Source organism: Podarcis tiliguerta (genome assembly GCF_965153285.1).
Source record: "Podarcis tiliguerta genome assembly, chromosome: 7".
Lineage (NCBI taxonomy): Eukaryota > Metazoa > Chordata > Lepidosauria > Squamata > Lacertidae > Podarcis > Podarcis tiliguerta.
The window spans coordinates 48,175,285-48,197,869 of NC_139540.1; the positions used below are offsets into that span (position 1 = coordinate 48,175,285).

Consider the following 22,585-nt stretch of genomic DNA (forward strand, 5'->3'; position numbering starts at 1 on the left):
AACTATACCTTAACTTTGGAAGGGTTAAAATCCCTGTGGGATTTGAGGAACTGTTCAAAAGAGGAGAACCCACCTGTTGTACCAAGTAAAATCGTAACAACAACTTTTCCAGCTGTGGTTATAATATTGCCAATAATCTCCTTCACTTTTGAAGCTATTGAGGCAATTCTACGCAGCAGTTTTAATTTTGTGGTTTCTTCAGATTCTTCTTCCCCATGTTCTGCATCATCCAAGTCTTCATATATTAATGCATCGTCTGCCTCTAGTCTCTCCCCTTCATTCTGAAAATAAGAGAAAATTACAAATGAGGAATGATGTTCTTTTGCTATACTTCCTGCTTTCAAATCTCGGCACTGGCTTGCAGCTTTAGTCCTTTCTATGTGCTACCCAGACAGCTAAAGTCACCAACATGCCAGGAGCACTCCAGTGGTGCAAGGTAATTTTAGACCCTGGACTTAATGGTTTAATGCTACACACATAGAGAGAGATATATATTATTATTTCAGCACAAAATAAAGTTGTTTTGTTTCCTTGTTCCCATCCTGTAACTGCCACACGATGTTTCATAAATGCTTCTACATTTGATATGTTAGAGGAAAAGACAAACAAAATACAGTTTACCAACCCAGATTAAAAAATGAAAGCTCTGAGCATGTGCAAGATTGTATTTTAAAGTCACTTAAATCATAGCAACCTAAAGACATTGCACTACTGCTGTAAGACTCCAAGGACTGAAGTTTCAGCAGGTTTGTAATTCAGTTCAAATTCAGCTGAATCCAGGAGATATCCTCACTCCTAAAAATCCATTCTGTTTCGTTTCACCATTCTGTCTCTTTCTCCTAGTCTGCTGCTGGGGTTCCTGGCTAGCCTCCCAAATGTCATGTCTGTCAAAAACCCCAAGTTTGTTGCAATTCCACCATCCGAGTATCGTGACATCATCACTACTGGTACTTGATAGTATGTTCTGCTATTGAGATGTTCTGATAGTTTAGTTGGTTTGTTTTTTCCTTGAGGCGCCTCTGGAACACAACAGCCTTCCTCTGTGCATGCTTTGACCCCTGCAACACCCAGGGCTGCAGAAACCTCTCTCATTAGTGCTGCCCCAAATAGCTACTCAGGGGTTGCCCAGCAGGGAAACACGTAATCCATATCACTCCTCAAAATTGTACAAAGACATGTAAATGGGAAATTTATACCCACAAAAACACAAAATATAAATATGAAATTGATTCAATGCGTATGTATGCATATGTGTGTGTGACAGGCATCTATTTCCCACTTCTGTTTGGGGCACTTTCCAAACCCATCTTACATGTCTGTCTCCTACCCAAATCCTTCCTCTCTTTGCCTCTCCTTTCACCTATTAGATGTCCCACACTTTCTCTTACAGTAGAAGAGCCTCTTAATTCTGAGCCTAATATACCGAGCTGTTATTTAGTCCATGCCATGTGGATACTACTACCTTAGGCCACATTATCTAGAGATCATACAAATAAAAAAGAGGGGCAAAAGGCAAGTGCATCTGGCTGAGAACAATGCCCCAAAGAAGGATCTTTCTGGCTGACTCCAAATTCTATTGTGCAGCTAAGTCCCAAGCCTCCCATGAAGTAGATCAGAAACATTGTTTGATATTAACAAAACCCTTCCCTTGTTTTATAGAGTTATTAAGTGATATTATAATATGGATTCATTTCACCTATATGTAGAAGTATTGCTCTTTGAATTAAAATGGCCAAAATATGTCTTTCTACACAGCACTGGGGTACGAGATGGCAAAAAGAACATTACATGTATTATTTGGTTCTTCAATCACTGGGGTAAGCCTGGAAACTCAACATTTAAAAAATAAAATAAAAAACCTGTCAAATGCAGATAAAGTACAGACAGGAAGCATCACTACTTCTATAGCAGCTGTGACTGCTACTACTGTGCTCAGAGCCAGAATGTCCATTAGTTATGTTTGAGGCTGCTTTATTAACATCCAGCTTTTAATGTTTCCTCTGATACAGTATAAACATTGATGTGCTGAGATAGCCTCTCAGATCTCATTGACACATGCACCAGCAAGCTGCCCTGGTGAGAATTAAAATCCATTCATGCAATCCATTCTTGTGTTGTACTGAGTGCTTTGAGTAGGGCATCCATAACCATAACCATACCATACAATAAAACTTGGATTGCCTGGAAGAAATAGAAATATGTTGTTATCATCATTAACATTTTAATGAGTCAACAATGTTATTGTTGGAATCAGTTGAACCACTACAGTCTGCAATGAATCAATCAAACAAAAAAGTCTAGCATAGTATACTAATTGTTTTAACTCCATGAGCTTTCACAGCTGGACTGGTAAGCTTACACAACAGGCTCTCTCAGGGATACAGGTGCTTCCTTAAGATATCTGCTTTATTCATGTTAGACAAATTGCCTTCTTTGAAGATATTGCATTTCCTTCCAGATACAAGTTGAGCATTGAATCTTTGCAAATTATTCTCGACCCTTGATAATGGGTTTTAGGTTTCTGTTTTTCTGTTTATAAATTTTTAAAAAATAGCCACAAGACCAAAGAATAATTCAGGCACAGTTTGTACTTACTGTCCACCTATTAACAGTTTACACAGTGTTGACAGCTGAACTGGCGATTTTAAAATGCATTTAAGATTATATGTAAAAATGCCTTTGAAACAAACGACTTTAAACAAATCACCAGATTGATACACTGTTTTAAAAGAAAGCAATGTTTTCTATTAAATTGTTATATAATAACAATGTTTTACAAAGCGGCAGAATTCAACAGAAAATTGTAAGCATGGCGTAGAATTCTACAGGACGGTGATGACTGACATGCAAGTGTTTCAACAAAATGCCCGGTGCCTTGAACAGCAGACAGCTTAACAGCTCTGGGTATCAAGACGAATGGTTCACATTTTTAAGAAAAGCCAGTAAATGAAAATGCTTTAAAAAGCAGTGTGCTATTGTCTTTGGTTAACCATCCATTTAAATAAAAAGAGATTAAGATTGCTCTTTTTCCATCCACAGTTTTTTTTAAATTCTAAACTGTCAGACTCAGACGAGCACTGCCCTTCGGGTGCAGGAGAATAATCAGCTCCCTCTTGAAAGAGGAAGAATATTTAAAGAATCTTTGGCTCTCTCCAAATAACTCCCAAAGAAGCTTGACACAAGTATGGCAGTGTTTCCCCCCACATCACTTTCTGACTGCACTGAAATAATAAGGAATGGAAGTGAATATGATATTTCTAAACCAGCATAAAGGCCCTTTTATACTAGCTCCATGTGCAGCTTTGTTTGCTGATTCCCGCCTCTCCTCCCAAATTTAGCAGCAATGTTGTAAATCACAAATGAAGGAGCAGTCTCCCAAACAGCATGCTGCATTAGGAGCCTCTAATGCATGTTCATTTCAGAACCCAAATCAATTAAGGGCAACCATAGGATGCTGGGCATACATCAATGCCAAACCTAAATGCAATATTTATCAGTTCCACATCCTTACTCAGTGGAACAGCTTCTGAAGGGCAAAGTGAAAACAAAAAACAAAACAAAAACTACACTCTTTTGAAACTCATTAATATGTTTGGGGGTGGGAATAGAATTTCAATATTAAACCATTTCAGTATTTTACTTCTTTCCTTGCAGCAAAGCTTGATTGGTGCCTATCTACAATTTTTAAATCTTTGTTTTTTGACATATTATTGACCTAAATTATTGTGCGTGGTAAAGAGCATTCTATGAACTTCCTCACCGTCTTCTCTGCACAAGAGTATGTATAGCTGAATTGAAACTTATTGGAATATACTTTTGGGAGTAAATTTCTGAGATTTTTCAGTTAGTCAGCTTCCTGGGAGAAGGCAGCCACTTTGTAGAATCTTAACACATTTTTGTGTGTGTGAGGCCTTTGTTATTCCCTTCCCAACCAGCCACCGCGCTGCAATTACACTACAGCCCAGGCATTGTGAAGGATGCAAAATGGCAGCTGGTCTGCCAGCACAGTTGCTGCTGTTGCCATTTGCAACAGGAGAAAAAACCTTAGGGGGGGGAAGAAACTGCTGGTGGTGAATTCCTTTCCCAACAAACCATTAGGAGAAATTCTTTTCCCTCTGATGAAATTCAGGACATGGCTCCTCCATAAATAAGGGGGAGAAACTAGAGTCCATCGGTGCACAGCCCTAGACACACATATACTGGTAAAATGTAATGGATCATTCCCTGTGCATATTTTGGAATGTTACCTGCAATAAAATAGGAGTAATTTCAAAAAGCCTCATAACCTTATATGGTAACATGGAATCAACTTTCACACTTACTTGTGAGCACAAACACATTTACTGGAGAACACGATGATTTGATCCAGACTACTTGGGTTAAACAGAAAGCAGTATGTGTAGTGTTGTTGTTGTTGTTGTTGCTGCTATTACTATTATTCATGTAATCATCAACTGTTGCCATTTTTATAGGAAAACTGGTCACAATACACTTCTATCATATGCTGATAAAAAACCCAACAACCTTGAGATGGCTAATTCAGCATCTACAAACACTACCCAATCAATGGATTTGGAATATTGTATGTGACAATTATACCAAGATGTGAAACTGAGATGACATCTGGACCTGTTCACAGACGGCTCTCTTTCTAAGACGCAGTCTAGACATGATGAGAACACAACTGTGTCTTTCAGAATTGGGTAACTGCCCACTCTACTGCATTCAAGTTGTAATGGTATGTATGGAATTCAGTGGAGCTATATTGATGGTTTCAATACCAAAGAGGAGTACGTAGCCCTCTCCCAAACAAAATAAACAGTATACAAAACAAGAGAGAACCAGGAACCTGTGAGGCCGCTATGCTAATCACAATGAGAACAGCAAGGATCCAGGAAGGCAGCCCAAATTAGGTGCAGAATAAAAAAATCTAGGAGCATAAAGAAAGAACACACCTATATACATGACCTGCTATAGTCCAGGGTCACTTTACAGTTCACAGTAAGACCAGCTGAGATGGAAATAGTTTGGACTGCTTGATAGATTTGCTGCTGCTAGGGGACTGTTGAGGAAGAGTTGAAGATGTTTCTCTCAGCACAGCTAATGAATAAGTCTGCTCCCCTAGTCTCCCTTGACAAGAATGAAACTCTCAACAGAAAAAGAAGTAATTTTGGGATGAAGCATGCAAGAAAAGGAAAGATTCACTGCCTTCTCCCACCTATCTATGCTGTGCTTTATAGGAAATATGCAAGTCATATCCTGACAATGTGTTGTGCTGCCAAAATATCTACTTTGCCCTGAGCAGAACTTTTAAGGAGTAAGCTTAAAAAGTAAGACTAAACAATAATGAACAAAACTGCAATACAAAACAAAGCACATATTACTGGTTAAGATCAACAGAAAGTTAAAGATATGAAATCTTATCCGATTAATTGTCTTCATTTCAAGGTTCTTACTAATTTGGGCTATTTATCCATATGGCTGTAAAAGAAAGCTAATTTTGTTCCAAAACCCCTTCAACAGTTAATACTACATCTGCACCAAATCAGTATCTTAATTCTTGCTTGCAGCTGTGAAGTTAAATGTTCACTCTCTTGCTTTTTTCACCTTTTACACCTTTTGAATCGCATTGTACTTCACAGAGCCTGCAGTCTGGGCATTTCTCCAGCTGAATTCACCTGCTTTAAATTGTCTAAGCCCTAATAAAAAGGGCCTGCAGACAAGCTTGCTCTAAATGTGCAACCATTTAAGAGTGGTAATGAACTGGATAGCAGCCTAGGATCATGTAGAATTTTAAAACTTTATAATTCAATACTAATTAAAAACACACCCTTGGCTCGTTGCAGGACTGCATTTCTCCTGTCCACTAATTTCCCCGCTCCCTCCAGCCCAGCTCATATGTGTTCTGGATAAATGTATGCTTTCCTTGTGGTTACAATGAAGCACTAGGGATGAAAACCTACATATTCCCACTGAACATTCACCAGAGAGCTTGGGACTAGCACCATTATGTCTTGTCAGCTATGTTATGAGATCTACTAAGGGGTTATTGATAGCTGTCTATAAGTGAAGGGCCTTTTCACCCAAAGCCTTGCCAAAACCCAAATCTCTTTCTTGAAGAATCCAGTGATGGACAATAGCCCTTGGACAACAGAGATGCAGTGCCTTCCTTTGGCACCACCCCTCGCCCCTCTAACAACACACCTCTTTGTTTCCTTCCCGCCACTCCAGTCTCACTCTTTCCTCTTATCCATACTCTCTTCCCTCCTTAAAGCTAAAACAAATATTATAATGTGGGAATTGTAGTGATATTCTATGTATACTGGACAGTTGCTTTAAAACAAAGTGTAAATGTGCCTAATTACTTCACTGATTGTACTGTGTTTGTGTTGATAGTTTTATACCTTTCAAGCTGTGCTAAATCAGTCACGGGGGCTGCAATTCCAAACATACACAGAAGTAAAAATGCTTGGATTTTTAAAATTAAATTTTTAATATAGCATACATAGGTTTTCATAAAATTGAATGAAAGGGCTTTGCTAAAGTAGGCTTAGTGGATACAAAGCACTAGGCCTACTTTAGCACTATGCTTTCTCTTCCTTCTTGACCTCCCTATTGTCTTTCCCCAGCTCTCCTTTCTGCTACCTGTGACAATCTTGTGGGCCTTTTCTTCCCTGTCCCCATTCACCTATTATGATTCTCCTTCCTATGATACTCTCTTCCCACAGAGATATAAAGAGTTAAGCATACTACATTCCACCTTAAATTCAGCTTGTGGGGCAGGTGGCTGTTGTGGAGAAAAACACAGACCTCTAGCAGGGCTAATTGGGCCATGGCTGGAAGGTTTTCTGTGCCTGCATTATAACTGCATATGTTTTAAGAGTCCAGCTGAGTTTCTGCCATGAGATAACAGGTTGTTGGACCAGGCATAAGGCAGCTAACCTGCATGCCACATGACCAGCTCATGCCATTTCCCCAACTGCATAAGAGCTTCTCATAGCGAGCACAGCTGCAGCACACACAGAAGGGATGAGGCTAGCGACTGCCCCCTTAAGCTCCATTTTATAGGCTATTTGTTTGCACAGGAGCCAGGAAACATGCTTATGTAATCCCGTTTAAAAATACTTACAGTGAGGAGTTTTATGGAGGAATGTGAAGATCTTTTTATTTACACAACTGCTTTCCCCACATTCACTGAAATGCCACACTATAGTAGAACAGAGTTCCATAAATTGAAATACTGCCTAAATTACCTATTAAAAATGGATATGTGAAACTGAATTAAACTCCACTGTGACACAAAAAAGTATTTTAAAGGTAAACTTTATTCTAAGTCAAAATGCAATGATTCCATTAAACAATATCCTGCCATTTTAATAAATGCTTAAGGCATTTATATATGAACAATCTCATGTAAAACCACATGAATCCTGGTACAGCCAGCTGCACTGCAGATTGCTTTGAGCTACTTTAGAAATAAAAGATCCTACTTAAAACCACAATCTCTCCTATTTTAGGCAGTATTTTCCAATTAATTATACTTAACGCACATTGCCACACCACAACTTATGCTTCCTATAACGTAATTTTTGACCTTTTCAAACTTTAAGGCTCCCAATGATTAGGTTGCAAGCTGGTCTCATCATTCATCTCTCAAAAACCTTAGGGATAAAATGTTATGTCCTCAACTAAGAGTGTCATTGACTACATAGCATATTCTCCTGCTCTTCATATGTTCCTTCTCCACCCTTGCACCAGGTGGAGAAGTATGAATGCCAGGCAATGTGGACCACGGGAATATGAGAAGCTGCCTGATACAGAGTCAGATCACTGGACTATCTAGCTGAATAAGTCTAAATTGACCAAAGCAACTCTTTAGGTTAGATATTTCACATCATGGCAACCTGATCCTTTGGTGATGCTAGCAAGTCCTCTACCAATACACTATATACTTTGTCCCTTGGGTTTTCTTGGGGAAACAGTGTTTTGAAAAACTTTTATTTAATTTTAATTTAATTGCACTCCAAGAAAAAGAGGTATTTAAAAATATAGGATAGAGAATATACAAACATACCATGTCTTCATTTTCAAACTGTGTGTTATACTGTCCTGCATCCTCTTGCGCTGCTTTTTGAACAATGTTTCTGCAGACAAGCCATATGGTAAGGCTGGCAATGAACATACCAATATCAGGAACAAAAATTCGGATCCCATTGCCAGCATCTGCCCCTTTGACACTGTATAGAATTAAAAGAGGGGGGAAATGCATGTTAGTTCTTATTCCATTACTCAAACCTAGCTTAACATTTCATATAAGGAAAATCTTGATACGTTTTTGCATTATTCTTCATGATTTTGTACCTGAACCAGCAGGGCTATGTTTCTTCCCATGGAATATGTAGTGAAGAAGGCTGTGGAGCAGATACTACCTTGCTTACTCTCACAGGTACGCCCCACCACTTCTGAGTTCACAGTAATGTAATCAAAGTGTAACACAAGTGATATTGGCTTGCAGCAATGTCTAACTTCAGAGATAATTTCCAGCCTCTGAAGTCCTACAAATGCTGTCACAATACCTATGGACACCTGATTCACTAGTGCAGATGTCACATTTCATTTTTCCAAACTATAATTGAAACCACAGTTTGAAGAGAGTCTGAAAACCATGATTTGGCCATTAGTCCTAACCATGATTTCCCAATTTAGAAGACACATAAAAAAGAAACCAGAAATGGTACCAAGAATCCCAAGAATCTAAAACGAGCCACCATTGTTTGCACTAATCTTCACTTAGAGATGAAATAAAATGTGTTCCAAAGAAACTTGCAAACCATTGTCCACTCTCCTCACCCCCCCTCTCCACGAATCCTGGATAATATTCCAAACCACTTTGTCATGCTTTTATTTGATCAGGCACAGAACCAGTATATGTAGGGCAAATATAAAGTTCCAAATACCTGAGACAGCCAACCATAGCTGACCCTGGTATTTCTTCAATTTATTTATTTTTAACGTGCCACACTGAAGGAAATAAGAGGAGTCACCATCATCTTAATCCCCCCAGAATGCCTCTGGCTGGGCACTGGCATGGCATTGTAGGGTGATTCTATGTCAGGGTCAGGCAGTATTGTTAGGAAATTTATATGGTGGCAACTCTGGTCACCTGGTTTACTCATTGCTGGGTAAAGCTGAGAAAAGAGCCAGGTGGTTGGAGTCAACACTATTTTCAGTGCCGCCACTGACGCCTGATGCTACCTGCCCTCACTACCTCATAAGGGGGCAGCAGAGTTCTTAACAATCACCAGGAATCTTTCTTTCAAAAAGTTTTTTTGCTGCTGTGCAATGGCAGCAACGGCAGAAGCAGAACTTTCATTATACAGGCTTCCAACTGCCCACCTTGTTTTCCTCTCCACAGAGACTGGCACATTGTGAAGAAACCAGCATGGCAGCCAGAAACCAGTGGAATAAGAGGTGTGCTGCTGATGCTACAAGTAAGATTGGCCCATGGGATGGAGGTTCCCCACCACTATGCTTTTAAGAGCTGCAGCAAAAAAAAAAAAACAAAAAAAAAAAAAACAAAAAACCCCACACCTGCTAAAGAGAAGGAAAACCACCTAAAGGGAGATTAGAGCTCTGCCTGCACAACAGAAACATGTTGCGGAGGGAGTGGAGGGGTGGGGTGGGGGGACAGGCTGGGGAGAAAGGATGAACATGGGGATTTATGTAGGAGAGGGCCATATTGTCAAGCACTGTGTGAACACCCTCTCCATCTTCCCTCTAAGTTGTTATTTGCCTTGCATTGGGAAATAGATACCGCTGTTTGTCAGTTCAGATGTTACACCAAGCCATGGTTTACAGAAACCACAAGGGTGATGAAGAGCAAGTTAGCTACACTTTGGTCCCCACTGATTTAAATGGGAGCAAGTGTGACTAGCTTAGTATGGATACAACCTTAAGTGTGAAAACCAGTTTCATACCAAGGCTCCATGTTCTTATTTGCCAACCAATTAAAAATCATAGTTGATCAATTCAGTACATGCTTCGTAAAATGGGGGTGGGGGGGAGATACATATGGGAAGGTACAATGTAAAGTTATGCGGTACATAAGATTTCGCTTTATTTACCTATAAAATTGCTCTTCAAAGAGAACAAATCCATTTCAGATATGGCCTCAGAATGTTGTTTTAGTCTTCAGAAGCATTTTATTTGACCAAGCCACTGAACCTTCTGTGTATAACTTCTGTCACAATGAATAGTTAAATACTGACTAGGTGCAAATCTCATCCCAAACTACCTGGAGGGCTTGGGAAATTTATTGCAAGATACTGTGGTATTCTTTGCAATTCAGTACTTGAATTAAATGAGAATGTTATCTTTATGATCTTGGGTGATGCCTCATACGTTCTTCAATAAGCAGCAGCTGACATACTGTATGTGGTTTGATTTACTGTCAATGACTACAGTTAGACAGAATAAACCTTTAAGGTAAGGGTCAGTTCACACAAACTGTAAAAGGAAATTCTTTTTTAAAAAGTTTAAATTATTGTAGAAACCAGATTTATGCATGTGCATCTAAGTGCTCTTGTGTGTATGTGTGCGCGCACACACGCACGCTACATCTGTTCTATGGCCTTTTCCGATTAGCTCTTAGTTTCAAATCATTTATTACAAAGTGGATTTCAAAGCAAGGTGGGGAATCTTTTCTGGATGGCAGACTAGACTCTTATTTCCCCTTCCCTAGGAGCCTACTTTGTCAAGGGGATGTATGAAAACTGCACAAAAGGGAAAAGTCCAGCATGCAGACAGTGCTTTTGAAGAGCAGCTTCTCCATCCCATCCAATCCATCCACTCCCCAATTGGAATGGGAGAAGAAAAAAGAAGTTGTATTTTGAAAACATTGCCTGCATGCAAGTAGCCAATATTTGCAATGGGCACCTTCTTGAAATGGCTTTCAAGCATCCCCCAATGCTCCTTTTTTATGCTCAAACAGAAGAGGTGGGATGTATGAAAGTTCCTTGAACCCTGTGCTTCTGTCCATTGGCTGATGTCATACGGGATATCAGCTGATTGACAAGTGGGCCTCATGGGACACCTGCAGGGGGAGATTGGCCCACAGGTTGTTTTAGACCGATTTAGACAAAAATCCATACATCACACAGACACACACCCCTGTCCCTTTGAGCTACAAATCAGAATCAATTTGTTTTCTACTGATATCTAATTTATCTTTGGAAATTTCTAAATTCTTTGCCTCAGAGTTCTCTTAAGAGTTCTCTCTCTTCCCTACGCCTTTTATACTTGTACTTTATCTCCCTCCCCCAACCACCAGTTTCTTTCATCTCTCTTCCATTTACATTCCCTTCTTCATCCTATACCTTTCCTCAGTGCTTTTTTCTAGGGAAAATGGTGGCGAACTCACCACCTCAGTCGCCAACCCAGACACCAATGCCACCTTGAAACTAAAATCACATGACAAAATGCCAGGCTCGCCACTCACTGTTCATCTCCCCCCGCCAACTGATCAGGCTGCTTCCGTTGCATCCTGCACACCTCACTGCTTGGGGAGTGAGGAGGCTTCTTGGACAAAGCAGGGCAAAACAAGGATATCCTTTCCCCCTCGTTTTTATTCCTAGTTTATATATAATACATAAATAAATAGTAATCTTCTATCTTATGTTGTCATTTCCTTCCAACATCTCCTTCCCCAAATGAGAGAGACCCACTTTCCTTCTCTCCCCCATTCATAAAGTTTTCTGTCTCTCAGCCACCTTCACTCGGCATGCAAGGCGCTGCTGTTGCTGGTAGCTGGTCCGACTAAACAGCTGTGGCCTGGCTAGAGTAGAGAGGGGAAGGCAAGTAAGGAAGCACTGGGCAGGCTGTGGCACTGAAAATGGTCCTACGTCCACTAGCAGACCCCAGTACAGTGGTACCTCGGGTTACATACGCTTCAGGTTACAGACTCCACTAACCCAGAAATAGTACCTTGGATTAAGAACTTTGCTTCAGGGTGAGAACAGAAATCGTGCTCTGGTGGCGCGGTGGCAGCAGGAGGCCCATTAGCTAAAGTGGTGCTTCAGGTTAAGAACAGTTTCAGGTTAAGAACAGACCTCCAGAACGAATTAAGTACTTAACCCTAGGTACCACTGTACACTGTTTAAGAAACACTGCTCTAGGCAATGTGGATATTTTAATAATTATATTAAGAACTGGATACTATAACTGTTCATCACACAATATAAAGCTGTTTGTTCACTTGGATTCAATTAACATCATTAACATATTCCTAAGATTGTTGAGCTAGACATATTCATATCTACAAAAGAGGAGAGAGAGAGAGAGAGAGAGAGAAAGAGACTCCTTTGTCTTCAGCTGTAATTACTCTTCTTCTAATTCATTTGCAATTCCAGTGCGTGCACACAGGGTAGAATTGTACATGTAGCTGGAGATGCGTCTGGACTTCATGCTACAGTCACTCACGCTGCTGAATTGGCAGGCTGCATTCCCCTCCAGCTATATGAATGGCTTCAGAAGAATCTTCAAAGATGCCTCAAGCTGCACTCAGGGTTCATGCACGTATCTTTCCAGAGTTACAGCCATTTGCAATCTTATGCTCAAGTTACATTCCCTGTGCCAATGAAGCACAGTGCTTCATCAGCAGAAAAAAAATGTGTTGCCAGTGCGATCACACTCTGGCATCAGTGGATGCGATTGCAGAGTGATGTGCGGGGGAAGCAGAAGGTAGATGTAGGAGAACAGGAATCCTGGTTGTGTTAGCACAAGGATTAACACCAACACAAAAGGATTTGGCCCATCCTCTCCCCATGCATACCCCACACCTTGTTGTTGTTGTGTTACATTCTGAACACAATTCATTGGGTGAAATAAGAAAGTAAGGATCCGCCACCTAACTACATTGTGCTCTGCATTTGTCTGCAAGACAGTCCCAAAACATGGGCACAAGAACAAGCAAATGCTCCCCCCTCTCCCTTGCAAAAAAAGCCATACCACCACCACACAGAATATAGTACTGGGGCGGTGATGAAAACTTTTTAATGCATCATAACAATATATTTAAATTCCCCATATTTTAATGTAGAAAAATTTTTGTCTTCTGAAGTAAAATACAGGGAGAAATCAGAGAAGTATAAAATGCATAACATTTAAAAAAAAACTTGGCGCAGACTTTAGCAAGCATAAAACTTCCAAGTTTCTTGAAAAATATGCAAAGCCTTAATAATTACTCATATATTTTCAAACCAAATGTACATCTCACTCTCTCTAGACAGCTATATTGTGAAACGGGGGGGGGGGGGCTGCTTGGCAAAAGTGTTCACCCACATATCAACCAAACATTTGCCAAATGTTTGCTTTCCAAACATCATTATGCTATTTAACAACCTGAATGCATGTGCCAAGGTTGGCAGCCTCATTACTGACATAAAGCATGCAACATTTATAGGACTGTGCTGCATACAAAAAGCAGACTTGTGCCAAATGTAAATTCGGACACTCCCCTCCATGCTATTTCTTATGCCTCATCTGTTTTCCCATACAAGCCAAATTAGGTGTTCATTGCACTGCCCAGATTATTTTTTTAATGGTAGACCTCATGCTGAGCATTGATTTCCTGACCATCACAATCCTGGATAATTCAATGCCAATCCTATATTCTGTGCAACACCTGAAGCTGTGCATTTGTTTCTATACCTATTTATTCTTCATGTACCAGCAGGGCACCTGGAGGGGTAAAAATGAAAAATTGCAAATAAAACCTGCCCCAAAAGTAGGGGGATCCACGACATACAAAGGAGAGGGTAGACAGAGAAACTGAAACTGGCAGAGACCAATGAACACATTCATCATTACAGTAAAAGTTCCTGGGTAACCTTGGGGGCAAAGGAGCTATGGAAAAGAAGGAGGAATAGCTTTAACAATAAATTTGGAAACTTATATTGAGGAGGACTGCTGTAACCTGAAAAGCAGTTCCAAGATGAAGGAACAGAAAGGAGATAAAAATGACAGGCACTAACACTTGGTATGAACAAGCCACCATTGCCACCATCACCCTAAGAAGAGCCCAAGCCTCCAGCTGGAAAGGGCAAAGGGTATGGTCATGTCAGAGGAAAGAACATTCAAATCTTGGAGAGCACTAACAAATAGAGTGAGAAGAGCATTCCTACTGAGATTTATAGTCTACTGTATGCCAGTTTTTACAAATTTATGGTAGCAGCAAGCCAACATGGGAAGCTATTTATGACAGAAGCGGTTAAAGAGTTGGACTTGGTTGACAAGGAGATATTTGTTCAGATTCTACTAATGTGGAATCTAACTCTTTTATCTGCTGATAAGCATGCTTGGTCTTTGAGATATTGGCAGCACTTTTTAATTTGTGAATTCAAGGACCTAGGCTGGACCATGTGGTAGTTGCTGGTGGTTTCTGGGAAGTCCTGAGGCAAAGTCTACCACAAAAGTATCTTTTCACCGAAAGTGTACATTGCATGGAGTTGTATTCAACTAACTTTTACTCAGAGTAGACCCAGTGAAATTAATGGGGCAGATGAAGGCATTTAGTTGTGCTGCTGCAGATGCACCATGACATTTCTTCTCTCTCTCTACACTCCTGCCAGCAGTCAGTCCTCCTCTGATCATTCTATGGATACACAACCTGTCTCCAGGCACTGCAGTCATCTGTAGGAGACTGCCACATGGTGGGGTTGTTGTGCTAGGTTGAACAGTCATGGTCATAGAAATTCCATTCCAGCAACCAGTGCATTCAATCCACATATTAGGTCAACCTAACACCACTCAAACTATGGATGAATATTACTATTTTTCCCAACAGCCTATTGCATATCAGCATGTGATGTATGATAAAATCTTCCTTAACATTTGGATACAAAGGACGCTCATCTTGGGGTTTCATGGTACTCTATGTAGGGCTCTGAAGCTGCGCCACAAGCAGAAAGCAATAACTAAAAAAATACATGCAGAGGAAATAATTCAAGAACATGAGCCTAGTCATAGTCTGCAGATCACTACATGTAATCATGCCAATATATACACAGCACATCAAGGAATTTAAGCAGGAAAAGTCAGACTAGAAAACATTTATACAGTTTTACAGTTGTTTACAGATCTTGTTTTACATTGAAGCCAAGATATGACTAGTCTATGGCGATTCAACAAAATCAAAACCATCACCATTAAGACAATTGAAACAAAAGATATGAGGTCAGTGACTACACAACAAGTAATTCTATGCTGAGTTTTGAACAAGTCCACCATATATGAATGAAACTGACATAGTTCTCTCAAATTTCCGACAAATATTCCTGGCTTCAGACTATATTTTTGTAGTCATTTTCTTTTGGAAGAAAACATGGAGAGATGTTTGAACCATCAACAAAAAATGCATTTCCACTGATCATCCAAAATTTTTATACCTGGCATTTTCCTCCATTTTCAATTGGTTCACTTTACTTTCCTCTCCTGTAATTAATAACGAATCCTTGGCTAATTAACCTACACACCACAAAATCAATATTTCATCAGCATTTCCATGCTTCGAATTTTTAGACCAGAAACTATTTAACCAGCAATAGTGAGATCACAAATGGCTTCTTTCTTCCATTTTACCAAGCAATTCAGCCACTGGTATTAATTTACATTCATTTATTATGCCAGCAAAGCTTCTGGATCACTCTGCTTTTATAACCAATAAACAGAAATTTATGGTTATGCAAAAAGGTTGCATAAAAGGCTGCATAACAGACACTTTATAATATATTTTGATATCTGTCCCATGTTTGCTGAAAATACTGTATTTCACCGCATAATGGTTGTATTTTTGTGCCCATTTTTTCCTTTCCAAAAAGGGGGAGTGCGACTATTACGCAGGTAAATATGAACGTGCAACCATTATGCAAGGGGGGAAAGTGGGGACAACAGCAGGTGGATCAGAGGAGCTGGGAGAGCGCAAGCCAGAGACAAGTAATTGTTGTTATTGGGGCCATAGGGAGATAAAACGGAAAGACACTAGCATACCTTTCTGTAAAAATGAAGCCTCCCTTGTAAATATGTTCTCTTGTCCAACCTACTTACATGCAGTGGCACCACTCATCTACTAGAATCTCTATGGTGAATGAAACCAATCTACAGTGGTACCTCTGGTTGTGAACGGGATCCGTTCCAGAGGCCCGTTCGCAACATGAGCAGAATGCAACCAGCATCTGCATGTGCACGGGTCGTGATTCGCCGCTTCTGCGCATATGCGTGACGTCATTTTGCGCGTCTGCGCATGCGCAAGCAGTGAAACCCGGAAGTAAGCCTTTCCGGTACTTCCGGGTCACCGCGGGACGCAACCTGAACCAAACATAACAAGAGGTATGACTGTATACTTTGCATTGCAAGAGCAGAACAGCCATTCAAATTTGGATAGGAAGTTCCGGTAAGGAATGCCGTGGGAACAGCAAACGAGCGGCGACGGCAGCACCTGCAGCCAGGCCTGCCAATGCCTGCTGCATCTCCCCTTAGCCCACGTGGCCCAACCGTCCCTGGCATCAGTTCCCGCTGAAACAGTGATAAAAAAGCAGCAGCTGGAGGATGGGGAGAAACGTTCCCCCCCACTGCGCTCAGCCTAGGAGCTCATGGCCAAGATGGCGAGGTATGAGGGGAGCAGGGGCGGCAGGGGCTGGAGGAGGAAAGGAATGGGCCTGAGGCCTAGCGAAGCCTCAGAAGTTATCCTACGACTATCATACGGGGAATGCTCTAGGACCACGTTTGCGGGCTGAGAAGGGGGGGGGTGCAAGTATTGCGCACTGGTGACAGGATGCAGTGAAATACGGGTATGCATTTTAGTGCATTTTTTTGTTTTGTTTTAGCTGAGAACTCTATTGGAACATTCTGGAGCTGTAAAAGCTAGCTTGTAATTAAGTTCTAATTTACACATTACTCTGGGAGATGCAGATGAGATAAGTTCATATAATAATAATTCATAAACATCAACTTCCTCAGGCATCACTGATCTATGTTGCTGGGCCACTAATCTCTGACTGGGACCTCCAGCTGCTAGAGAAATTAACAGCAGGAATGGGTGTGCTAAAAGCAACTTTTCTGTGGAAGCAAGCATAGGAGTTTGGGAGACTAATGTGTTGCTGGAGAGGGCCAAGCGAGTTTATATTGTTGAGGCATAAATGAAATATGAATCATTTGCAATAATAACTTACACCACAGACGTATATAAATACATGGAGCAGTGTCATTTTTCAGAAACCGTGGACATGTTATGTAACCACAGTATACCAATAGTCATGATCATCCTTGCTCGTTTGTGCTCCAGTTTTTCTTTGAAGTCTATTATTTATTCATGAACAAAAGATAAAGAACAAAATTAAAAAGACAAAAGCAAATTATTATAGCATGCAAGCTGTAGCTCTTTGGACAAACTGCAACGCCAAATTGCTCTCCAGATTCAAACAAAGACCAGTTCATATGCTGCTGCTGGTTAATCACTATACATTCCCTAGCTACTGGTGTCCACAGGAGGTTAGGTGATGCCAAGAAAAACATTGGCAACAGTCAAACAATTCACTGCTCAAAACAACACCAGCAATAAAATAGCATGTATCAGATACTTGATTCTGTCCATGACCTGAATTAAACAGCAGAAAAAATATTCCTGAAATTAATTTAGCTGAAAGGAAAATAAGCACAAGGATCAGCAGGACCAGTATCACTTAAGAAATCATATGCAAATATTTGCCAAATGCTTTACAGGCAAATGAAGACGGGCAAATGTTTCGTAGTAGAACTTCTTTGTACCGAGGTATCTGGCAGAAACAATCATCTAATGGTTTTTAAGTTATATGTAGGTCATGAAAGCATTTAACTTTTGTACTTAAAATGATTTTTGTTACTAGCAAAGCTTGCATAATTGACTTCTAAAATAATTTTGACTGAATACTGTATTTATGCTGTGAACTGCCCTGAGATCTATGAATGAAGCATGGCATATATACACCTCAGTGGATGACAAGCAAGAGCCTCAGATGATGTAGCATTTTTGTTGCTGCCATTTAGTGACGGGCTGTGTTATACAGCTGTATCTCTCTTTGGGTAAATTCTACACACACACAGAGAGAGAGAGAGAGAGAGACTGTTTGTAAAGCATCAAACAACACTTCAGACACGTTCACTCTGGATTCTGGTAGGATGAAGTCAATCATTAAAGCTGTATGTTTATTTATGTGACTAAGAAAACCTAAGATAACGAATTCTTATAACAAAATGTTTCAGCATCCACATTGTTTGGCTGCTTTGATGTGATATATATACTGTACACACAATCACACACACTGCTTAAAGTAGAAGTTTAGCATCAGAGAAAACGGTAAATGTTGGTAAATACGTAACTGAGAAGATGTTTCGCCAAAATCTCAGGACTGAAAAGTATGTCTAATAACCTTACTATAATGGATTTGGACAGAGCCATGAGTGACTGAGATGGTGGCAGAAAAGACCATTTTTAAAAAAGTGGTGGAGGTATAAATTAGCTTAAAAATAAATGTAGCTACAGTGGATGCAGATTGTCAGCTGCAAACCTGTTAAGTTAGGTCAGCAATTAAAAAGCAATGTAAAAGCCTTCCCCACCAAATCCTATCATCTGCCACAATGCTTCTGAGGGGGGTGACTTGCCCTTTTCAGTTTACCAGAGCCAGCCCTGGTGCGAGAAGGCAGTAAGTGATAGACTTAGTAAAATAGCAAGACCATAATGTGACCAGCATTAGTGAAGCAAAAGTGAATTGGTATTTACACCACAGACGTTTAGTGCATATATCATAAGATGCAGCTGACAGATTTAAGTAATTAGAGACAGTGTATTATTAACGCAGTTTAGCAAAAACCAATGGCAAACAAGTGAATGGTTTCCTCTGGGGCACTGACTGTTATATTCAACTCCACTGCTGCACCTCTACAAATATGAGCTTCATGCACAAACCATATCAAGTCTAGCATGAGCTGATACAGCTATATTTCAAGAAAGGGTAAGCTCCCACAATTAAAAGAGCTGAGTTTCCCCCCGTCAGTGGGTAAAAATGGTCTTCATAGATCTGATCCCACAAAATAAAAGAGTATTGTAACAAGAGTTTGGCTGTCAGAGAAACAAGTTATGAGCTGTTTTGCAACATCTACAACCACAGTGACATGCACAACACAAGTGACACATGTTAAATGCCAAGAATTTATTTTGGTATTAGACATGCTGCAGCTCTCTTGGCAAAAATGTTTCTTTATGTCATCTAAAACGATGCATCGTGAATCTGGGCTGTTAAATCAGAGTTTCTCAAGAGCTATTATTTATGTTTCACTTGGCAACTTATCAGCTGTGTTTAAACTGCTAATCACCAAAAAACTTACTTTAGTGGAAGAACACAGAAATTTCACTGAATTGTCCAGAATGATATCCTTATTGTGCAAATATAAAATTTCCAGATGCGTCTTTTTGTTGCCTAGTTGCGTCTCTCCCCGCTCCCCTGGGCCACAGATATAACAAGCATGCATTCACACATACACTACTGTTAAACTATTGGGTTTATGAGAATGAAATGCAATATTGTGATGTATGTATGGTATGTATGTATTAAATGTATTTCCCCCCCCCATTTCCCAGAAAAGCCACTAAGAGCCGCACTCCCTTTAAAGAGCATGAGGCTCTTGGCTGGCTTTTGCGGAAGGTGGAGGAAATCCCCCACCTCCCGCAAAAGCCAGCAACAGCCACACCCTCTTTAAAGAGCCATGCCTCGCATGTGTGCGGCTCTTGGGGGCTTTTCTCTGAGGAGGCAGAAGGGACTGACGCGGCCCATCAGTCCCTTCTCCCTCCTCAGGTAAAAGCCCCCAAGAGCCGCAAACACGCTCCGCGCGCTCTTTAAAGGGCTTTATCCCGAGGAGGGAGAAGGGCAGCCCATCACTGACAGGCTGTCCTTCTCCTATCTCGTAGAAAAGCCTGCAAGAGCCGTGCTCCCTTTAAAGAGAGCGTGGCTCCTGGCTGGTTTTTGCAGGAGGTGGGGGAAGGGACAGAGGGCAGCTTAGCCGCGTGTAGCCTCTTCTGGGCAGGGGGAGCCTTCATCCCGCTGCCCGGGAGAGGCTTTGGCGGCTATCCCAGAAGCCAGAACAGCAAGAGGCTATTCCAGAAGCTAGATCCCTCTTGCTGTTCTGGCTTCTGGGATTTAGAATATTTTTTCCCTTGTTTTACTCCTCCAAAAACTAGGTGTGTCTTATCATCTGGTGTATCTTATAGGGTGAAAAATACAGTAGTCTAGGGGGTTCGTGGGGTTTTGGAGTAGTATTTTGTATATTGCAGATACCATCCCTTTGCTGTGTCTCTTTGTTGTTAGGAGGAGGTTTTTGAAGGTTGTCTGGGACCTAGTTGCTGCTGATTTTACTACTGGATTGTTTAAGAGGGCATGTAATTGGTAGTGAGTGAACCAGGGCATTTGGGTGTCTTCTAGTTTGTCTTGTATTTCTTGTGTTGATAAGGGTTTGTTATTTTTATAGAAGTCTGTTAGGCAATATAGGCTTTTGATTTGCCAGGTATTTATCTGGATGTTTTGAGCTGTGTGGTGGAATAATGGGTGTTATGCCAAGGGAATTAATGGGGATAGGGTTGGGGATAGTTTGCCTATTTCTGCTTTCCATGCTTTAAGCATTGTCTGTGTGTACCTGTTAAGTGTTGTGGTAATTTTCCTTAGTTTGTTTGGGAGGAATGGGTATGCTGTGGTGCAGGTATTTTCAATTGTGTCCCTCTCTAGGTGTATCCATTGTTTTGTCTCATCTTCTAGTATATATCAGATTATGTGGCATACTTGGTTGGCAATGTAATATGCTTCTATGTTGGGGATTCCCCATCCTCCCTCTGAGGAGGGGAGGTGCAGGTATTTGGGGCTTATTCTTGGTTTTTTGTGTGAGAAGATAAATAAGTGTAGTTTTTTCTGCCATTTACAGAGTTGGGTTGGGGGAATCAAGATTGGGAGGGTTTGGAATAGGTAGGTTAATTTTGGGAGCGTGATCATTTGGGAGCGTGAAGTTCATGTTGTTCCATCTCTTTAGGTCTTTGTTAATTTGTTGCCACAAGGGGTTGTAGTTTTGGAAGTATAATTTATTGAGGTTTCTGGTTAGTTGTACCCCTAGGTATCTGAACTTGGTGTGGCAAAGTTTTATCTTGGTGACGTTTGTGCGTTCTTTTTGAGTGTGATTTAATTTTATTTTTATTGAAAATATTTAAATAAAGTGAAAAAATAAAAAGGAAACAAAAAGTGCATAAAAACGCAAAAGAAGAAAGAAAAAGCACTACAGTTCTGTGCATACTTGTCTAATACAAAGGTATATAAGTGCAATATTCTAATGCTTATTTATTTATTTATTTATTTATTTATAAGCTGCTATATTTTTTATAAATGCATTCCAAATGTCATTATATTTGTCCATGCACAATATACAGTGGTACCTCTGGATACGAACGGGATCCGTTCCGGAGCCCCGACCGCATCCAGAAGCAAACGTAACTAGTGACGGCACATCTGCGCATGCACGTGTCACTTTTCGCCACTTCTGCGCATGCGCGTGACGTCGTTTTTAGCATCTGCGCATGTGCGAGCGGCAAAACCTGGAAGTAACACGCTCCGTTACTTCCGGGTTGCCGCAGAGCGCAACTCGAACGTGCTCAACATGAAGCATATTCAACCTGAGGTATGACTGTATGTCTATAAACTATCCATTCGCATGTTGCAAAAGTTGTAACATATTTTAGCCATAGTTATCAAATTCCACATAGTAGGTACATAATTTGAAAGAATACTATCCCCTCCCCCCAGTTTTCCTTTGTGAAAACACCTGACTATTGAAAAAAAATATTTTCAAAAGAAAACACCTGACTATTGAAGTGGGTGTGGGCACTATAGCTTCCATGGCAATCATGTGGAAGGGAACACACACTTGTAGTATCATGACAATGCATTACTTTTCAAAAGGAAAGATTAATTGCAGCCTGCTGAGACAGCCAAATGCACACACACAAAAAAAAACAGAGATATATCCTCTCTGTGTGAATTTAATCTATTCCCCCAATGGAGTGCCATGGTGAAAAAAAGAGGGCAATTGTGGAAGCAGGTTTGCCCTCTCAGTAGAAGAAATTGCTTGGAGGACTAATTCACCGCAAATTGCTTTCCTACCGTCAACAGGTGCATAGGAGTCTCAAAGAAGGAATGTGTGTACAACTAAGTTGCACCTTTACTTGCTGTCAGTGTGAACTAGTTCACAAATCACAGGTGTGCAAACCAACCCCTGTGCTTCACTCTGTCCTTGCACAGAAACAATATTGCAATATTTTGCAGCATTTTTGTGGGAGTGTAGAGAAAAGAGAGGCCTGTAGGCAGAGCAGCACATTCTGCAAAATCAAACTTGGGGAAAGAGACTTTTCTAGATGAGAACTGTAGAGGACTTCTGATGACCTTCCTGTTTATATTCCTATAATCCCACTTGTTATAAACATTATATCGCATGCAGAAGTTGTTGATTGCCTCCAAATATA

General features: G+C 40.6%; 1 protein-coding gene across 10 annotated transcripts in view; it reads right to left on the reverse strand.

Annotated features, from left to right (window-relative positions):
* Positions 1–22,585, reverse strand: part of PIEZO2 (piezo type mechanosensitive ion channel component 2) — a 213,815-nt gene that overhangs the window by 88,337 nt on the left and 102,893 nt on the right. For all 10 annotated transcript variants that reach the window (XM_083449976.1, XM_083449981.1, XM_083449984.1 and 7 more), the window contains exons 5-6: positions 8,075–8,237; positions 74–281 (exon numbers count right to left, since the gene is read on the reverse strand). In XM_083449976.1, the coding sequence (XP_083306102.1) occupies positions 74–281; positions 8,075–8,237 (371 nt within the window). The remainder of the gene's footprint in view (positions 1–73; positions 282–8,074; positions 8,238–22,585) is intronic.